The sequence below is a fragment of the Nuphar pumila genome, chromosome 10 (genome assembly GCF_984573655.1).
Source record: "Nuphar pumila chromosome 10, dmNupPumi1.hap1.1, whole genome shotgun sequence".
Lineage (NCBI taxonomy): Eukaryota > Viridiplantae > Streptophyta > Magnoliopsida > Nymphaeales > Nymphaeaceae > Nuphar > Nuphar pumila.
In genome coordinates, this window is record NC_143258.1 from 78,836,294 (window position 1) to 78,844,038 (window position 7,745).

General features: G+C 37.7%; 1 protein-coding gene across 1 annotated transcript in view; it reads right to left on the minus strand.

Moving 5' to 3' along the window:
- The window catches only part of LOC149826958 (putative apyrase 1), a 50,511-nt gene that overhangs the window by 41,605 nt on the left and 1,161 nt on the right, over nucleotides 1-7,745 (minus strand). The window contains exons 2-4 of the mRNA XM_090019069.1: nucleotides 7,257-7,385; nucleotides 7,010-7,066; nucleotides 6,719-6,811 (exon numbers count right to left, since the gene is read on the minus strand). Of these exons, the coding sequence (XP_089875195.1) occupies nucleotides 6,719-6,811; nucleotides 7,010-7,066; nucleotides 7,257-7,385 (279 nt within the window). The remainder of the gene's footprint in view (nucleotides 1-6,718; nucleotides 6,812-7,009; nucleotides 7,067-7,256; nucleotides 7,386-7,745) is intronic.

Below are 7,745 nucleotides of genomic sequence, written 5' to 3' on the forward strand. Positions count from 1 at the left end.
GACAAAATGACTGGAGGGGAAGGAGAAATTTTTGGGCCTTTTTTTATGCCCTCTATGTTTGTAACCCACTAGACTTGCAAAATAAAGAGAAGATGCATAAGAATGAGATATACCCATGCCTATGATTTCTAGCTCATTCGCACAGTCAAGTCGATATGATCAAATACTAACCCTATATATATAGGAAAATATTGGCCACGCTCTACAGTAACTTACTCTTGCTAAATCTTATGCATGTGAGCTTTATTTGATGAATCTAACCCCACAAAATGCACTTTGGACCAAGCAGTTTCCACATAAAAACATGACTTTGTTAATCATGAAATTTTGGTGCATTGTGGACCATTGATTTTTGCAGCCATCGAAAATTCAGCTTATACAAAGTGATTGGACAATCTAAAGCATGGTTGCCAGTTGAGGAAGCGGGAAGCGGGAGCGGGAAGCGAGGCACTTTCAAAATTTTAGGAAGCGGGGAAGCGTGAGACCACTTAGGAGCGATTCGGGAAGTGTCTCGGAAGCGACCTAGGAAGTGTCTCGGAAGCGACCTAGGAAGCGTCTCGGAAGCGAGGGGGAAGCGAAAAAAAATAAAAATAAAAAATACAAAAAAAAATGAAAAAACAGGGGAAGCGAGGGGGAAGCGTGCTTCCCATTAAAGGGAAGTGTGTCCCCCATTAAAGGGAAACGCGTCCCCCATTAAAGGGAAGTGCGCTTCCCAAAAAAGGGGGACGCTTCCCCCCACGCTTCGGAAGCGCGACGTTTCGCGCTTCCGAAGCGCGCTTCCCCTTTTAGCTAGGCGCTTCCGGTAACCCTGATCTAAAGCATGTTTTTGACTAAACAGACGATATAGATCATATCCATAGGGCATAATCCACAAAAAAATCAAGGAAATGTGACAGAACAGGCCTCCTCATGCATGAATTGAACCTTCCAAAGATTGAATTAGAGCCCAATCACTAAAATCCCTAATTTCTGAGGAGTTGAAAAAACTTAAATGAAAAAGGAAACCCTAATTTATGGTTTTAGCCTTTTAGGTATGAAAAGACGGTCAAAATAACCTTATTTGACATAAAAGTTTGTCCATAATTCACTAAAAACAAAAGATACTCAAAATTTTCAGTTCCAATAAGTGTTCTCTTGTATGATACAGCTCGATACAGTATAAAGTATACAAGGGAGCATATCATTGTTAAAATGTATCTCATATATATATATATATATATATAATATATATATATTTTGTATATTACAAAATACCCGATAGGGGTAGTTTTGTAATTTCACAATAATTGTTTTAGAAAACAACTATTCTTTTAAATGTATTTTTTCTTTTTATTTTTTTTCCTTTTATTTTGTGTATTTTTTAAATAACAAAAAGGGGCTCCAACATAGAGTCGTTGGAGCCCCCAACGGTCACAAATGTGACCGTTGGGGGCTCCCAACGACTCCATGGGAGCCCCCTTTTTGGCTCCCCTTTTGAGGCATTTTGCCTCCTCCTCTCTCCTCTTCCTTTTGTATAAATAGGGGTGATCCCCTTGTATATTTTTCATTCTTGAGAGCTTCTCTCTCTTTTCAATAAGAGGCTTTGTATATTGTTGCCTTCTTAAAGGCTTGTGCTTGTGTAGTCCCTTCGTGGACTTGTGATATTGTCTCTTTTTCATTGTTGTATGTGCTTGTATGCACTCTTTATATTTCCGCAATATCTCATTACATGGTATCAGAGCCACTCGATTCTTGAAGGAAAGGTGTGGTTCGTGTTTTTTTCATATCCCATAGATATCTTCTCACTTCTTGGCATCATCATGGAGACAAAAATCGACCTCTCTTTCAAGCTCAATGGAAAGAATTATATGATGTGGGCATCGGCAATGGAAAACAATCTCAAAGGGAAGAAGCTTTGGGGTTTTGTCATGGGTTCCGTTCCGGAACCTAAGCTTATGCTCACGAAGATTGAAGAAGGTCAAGAAAAGGCTCTTGAAGGAGATGCTCGCCTCAAGGCCATTGAAAGTTATCAAAAGGAAGTGGAAGATTGGGAAAGCAATCACGCAAAAATCCTTGCGTGGTTTATGAATAATGTGGAGCTTAAGGTATGTGCTAATATAGCTAAATTCCGTAGAGCCAATGAGGCTTGGTCCTTTATGAAGGGTATGTATACCCAAAAGGATCTTGCAAGAGCATACTTCTTGCAAAAAAAGATTAGAACCACCAAGCAAGGTGATTCTAGCATTCAAGATTATTATAGTGCTTTAAACCCACTATGGGATGAATTGGCTCTCTTAGAGCCAAAATGGGTTTCTATGGAAGACGTTGATTTAAGGCAAAAACAAATGGAACAAGAGCGATTGTTTCAATTTCTTTTTGGGCTTCGTCCCGAATTTGAGCAAGTGAGATCTTCACTTCTCCATAGATCTATTTTTCCTCCTATTGAGGATGCTATTGCCGAAATCACTCAAGAGGAGACAAGGCTTGGCATGAGTAAGCATGTTGATGAAGTCCTTGCCGTATCCAAACCGGGTAATAATGTTAGAACCTACAAGCCTCCTCATTTTGGGAAACAAGGAAACTACAATGGAGGAAGAAAAATGATTGTGTGTCATTATTGCAATGAGCCGGGTCACATTAGACCCGCTTGTCCTAAGCTTATTGGAACCTTCAAACCTAAAGTGGCTTCTCTTGAGGAAACCACCACCAAAGAAGATGAAGGCAAGAACAATGACATCAAAGAAACTCTTGGACAAATATCTATGGCTCTCCAACAAATGCTAAAAGTTTCTTCCTCCACATCGGGTGCGGCTATTGCTTCATCATCTTCACCCGGTACGTATTCTTGGATCCTTGACTCCGGAGCTTCTTTTCATATGACCCCTCATGAAAATGCACTTGTTGATGTTTGCACCAATTCAAAGGACTCTTGTGTCTCTACGGCCGATGGAACCTTTTTAAAAATTTCAAGTATTGGTTCTTTTAAAGATTCACAAAATTTTTGTTTTCCAAAAATAAGAGTTGTTCCTAAACTAAATTTAAACCTATTTTCGGTTTCTCAAATTGCCGACCATGGATGTGAAATATCTTTCTCATCTAATCGTTGCTTTGTGCAGGATCTCCGGTCCGGGAAGCGGATTGGGCAAGGCCATAGAAAGGGAGACCTATATTATATGGACCATCTTGATCACGCTACAAACTTTTTTTGTTCTTATGTCCAAGAAAAAAACATGGCAACTTGGCATAAAAGACTTGGTCATCCAAGTTATTCCAAAATGTATCTCTTTCCTTTTGGAAACAAATTTTGTAAGGAAAAAGAAATTAATTGCAAAGATTGCATTTTTGGAAAAATGAAGTCTATTCCATTTCCAACTAGAACTTTTCTTTCATCAAGGCCTTTTGAATTGGTGCATTCGGATGTTTGGGGCCTTCTCCGGTTATGTCTAAAGGAGGTTATTCATATTATGTCACGTTTATTGATGATTTTACTCGGTATGTTTGGATTTATTTCCTTAGTCATAAATCGGAAGTATTTACTTTCTTTAAAGATTTTCATAAAAAGGTTCAAAATCAATTTCAAAGTAACATATCTATTTTAAGATCCGATTCCGGTGGCGAATACTTATCTCACGAATTCCAAAAATATTTAACCCAAAATGGCATTTGTCATCAAAAGTCATGTCCTAGGACTCCCCAACAAAATGGCCTAGCGGAAAGGAAACATAGGCACATTATTGAAACCGCTAGAACATTACTTATTTCTAAGAATATTCCAAAGAAGTTTTGGGCCGAAGCCGTCTTAACCTCAATCTATCTAATCAATAGAATGCCCTCTTCTAAGTTAAAAAATGTTTCTCCATATGAAAAACTCTTTAAATTTTCACCCGACTTCAATCGTCTTCGTATTTTTGGTTGCAAATGTTTTGTCCTATCACACAAAAGGGATAAGTTATCTCCAAAAGCAATTGAATGTGTATTTCTAGGATATGGTGAAAATCAAAAAGGGTATAGATGTTATGATTTTAAGAATGATAAGTTATATATTTCAAAAGATGTAACATTTCTAGAAGAAGAAAACGGTTTTGATAAACTAGAAGAAACAAATGAAATTGACTATATATTCTTATATGATCTTATTAATGACATACAAGAAGATTTTCTTGAAAACATTGATGATTCTCGTGAGGTATCCCCTCTTGACATAACACCCTCAAATGATAGTGATTCTAATATAAATATTCATGATAGCGACACCAATATAAATGTTTACTCAAGAAGAAATCAAGAAAATCCTATTAGTGCCCTCGAAAAATACTCTCAAATCTCTGAATCCACTGAGGAACCACAAGTTAGGCATTCTTCTAGAATATCAATACCTCCAAATAGGTTTGTATCCTATGATTCCTTAACTCCCAACTATCGGGCATGTTTAATAACCTTACACTCTTATTTTGAACCGGCACACTATAATCAAGCTAAATCTATACCTCATTGGGTTGAAGCAATGCAAGTTGAACTTGATGCGCTAAAAAAGGCCAATACTTGGGAAATAGTTGATCTACCCTCACACAAAAAACCTATTGGTTGTCGTTGGGTCTTCAAAGTTAAAACTAAAAGCGATGGCTCTTTAGAACGATATAAAGCTAGATTAGTTGCTAAGGGATACTCCCAAGAATATGGCATTGATTACGAAGAAACATTCGCTCCTGTAGCTCGAATGACCAGTGTTAGGACTTTAATAGCTGTTGCATCAACCAAAAAATGGCCTATTTATCAACTTGATGTAAAAAATGTTTTTTTAAATGGAAGTTTAAGTGAAGAAGTTTATATGGATCCGCCACCCGGAATAAATCTTAAGCAAGGTCAAACTCTTCGGCTTTTAAAGGCATTATATGGCCTTAAACAAGCTCCTAAGGCTTGGTATGATCGTTTCAGTGATATCATGATAAAGTTAGGATTTCACTCTTGTTATACTGACACTGCTCTTTTTGTCAAACATGCAGGTTCTAGTATCGTAATTTTATTGCTTTATGTTGATGATATGATCATCACTGGGAATGATCAAAATAGTATTATTAATGTTAAAAATATGTTAAAAAATAATTTTGATATGTCTGACTTAGGTTTTCTCAGATATTTTCTTGGAATTGAAGTTGTATATTCTCCTAGAGGATATATTTTGTCACAGATGAAGCTTGCTGCAGATATATGTTCTAAGTCTGGAATTTCCGATGAAAAGAAAATAGAGACTCCCGAGGTTATTAATGCCAAATTGCGGCTGAAGGATGGGGTTCTTCTGGAAGATCCTACACCTTACAGACAACTCATTGGGTCTCTTACCTATTTAACTATCACCAGACCAGATATCACTCATGCGGTTCACTCTGTTAGCCAATTTCAGCATGCTCCTACAACTGTGCATATGAGTGCTGTTCTCCGAATCGTCCGCTACATTCGGAATACCATCAATAAAGGGCTATTTCTATCCTCTTCTTCTTCCTTGAATCTTCTTGCTTATACTGATGCAGATTGGGGAGGTAATCCCAATGATCGAGTCTCAACTACTGGTTTTTGTGTTTTTCTAGGAGACTCTTTGATTGCCTGGCGATGCAAGAAGCAGCAGAAAGTTTCACTATCATCCACTGAAGCTGAGTACCGGGCTATGGCAACCACGACAATGGAACTTATATGGCTTCGCAGTTTGCTTAAAGACATGGGAGTTGATATCACCGAAGCCTCAAAGCTTTGTTGCGACAACAAGAGTGCCATCTATATTGCGAGCAATCATACTTTTCATGAGCGTACAAAACATATCGAAATGGATTGCCACTATATCCGTGACGAATTCTTGCGAGGAACTATTTCTCTTCCGTATGTCACTTCAGAATATCAGTTGGCAGACTTCTTCACTAAAGCTCTTCCGGCTCCTCGCTTCATGTTTCTTCTTGGCAAACTTTCCGTCATCTCCCCGTAAAGTTTGAGGGGGGGTGTTAAAATGTATCTCATATATATATATATATATATATATATATATATATATATATATATATATATATATATATATATATATATTGTATATTACAAAATACCCGATAGGGGTAGTTTTGTAATTTCACAATAGTTGTTTTAGAAAACAACTATTCTTTTAAATGTATTTTTTCTTTTTATTTTTTTTCCTTTTATTTTGTGTATTTTTTAAATAACAAAAAGGGGCTCCAACATAGAGTCGTTGGAGCCCCCAACGGTCACAAATGTGACCGTTGGGGGCTCCCAACGACTCCATGGGAGCCCCCTTTTTGGCTCCCCTTTTGAGGCATTTTGCCTCCTCCTCTCTCCTCTTCCTTTTGTATAAATAGGGGTGATCCCCTTGTATATTTTTCATTTTTGAGAGCTTCTCTCTCTTTTCAATAAGAGGCTTTGTATATTGTTGCCTTCTTAAAGGCTTGTGCTTGTGTAGTCCCTTCGTGGACTTGTGATATTGTCTCTTTTTCATTGTTGTATGTGCTTGTATGCACTCTTTATATTATCATACCATACTAGGGCTCCATACACAAATATAGTGCATCATATCATACAATCGGGGTATGGTTATTGCAACCCTCGATGCAATATTTATGCGTAAAACACTATCAGAATACAAAATACATAACTGATTCTTACTTCATAATAATGAACAGGAAATAATTGTGCATTCACATGAATGGAAAGAGAACAAAGTAAGAAAGTTATTAAAATATACCCACTGGAATGAGCCTTCCTGAGTTCCATCAAGAACAGTGATCCAATCTGGTTTAAATTTCAATGAACTCTGGTCTGCTAGAAAATCACGGACCTGCACAGGCATACTTGGCATCAATGAGGCTTTAATAGCAAAAACTGTACCAGTAATTATCGCACTGTCCAATTCCAGTTTGGCATGTTTCATTCATCGCCAGTATTCATGAAAGAAAAGTACCCAGTTATCCAACTATGATTTCAGGTAAGCTGTAACATGCGGAAAAAGAATATTACATCAAAACCAGATACTCACAGCTTGTAAAATATTGTCAGCTGCATCACCTGGCAATGCTCTCAGCCCAGCAGTAGCCTGAAAAAAAAAAGAATAGATAGAGTAAAACAAGAAATGAAACAGCTCTACCAACAGTTTCCTCAACAAAGAAAGCGGTCCAAGCAGCTCAGCCACTAGAGAAGCTTATTCTTAAAAAAGCAATAACGATAATAATGGGTTGTAGTAGTTGCAGTAGCACATGAAACACCCCAACCAAGTTGAAACCTACCCCAACTCTGACTGGTGTAATCTTCAGCAATGATCTAGGAATCACCATTTCAGCTTGCTCCAGGAGCAACTTCAGAGAACTTGCTGCTTTTTTCGGATTGTCTGCATATGAGCTTAAGCCTGGTTTTATCTGCACATAATGAAGCAATTCCAACTAATTCCCAGGTTTCAAGTAATTCATGTCGAGCATCTTCATCAACGGTTAAAATTTCTTGGCATCAGAGGCAAATATTAGTGAGTAACACAACAGCACGACTGTGTGTGCTAGAAAGAGGGCATGTTTGGATGATGTGGTAGAAATTTCATTTTTGGCAGGAAAAAGGGAATTATCTGTCCTGTTTTATTTACGTACAGAAGTGGCACCCATACTCAAATCAATATTGTCCACTTTAGGCGTGAAACGAGCTTTAACGGGAACCACGGAATTAATTTTCCATATAGGGATATACATTTCAGGTTGGACAACGACATTAACAGTGTGGTTGTGGCC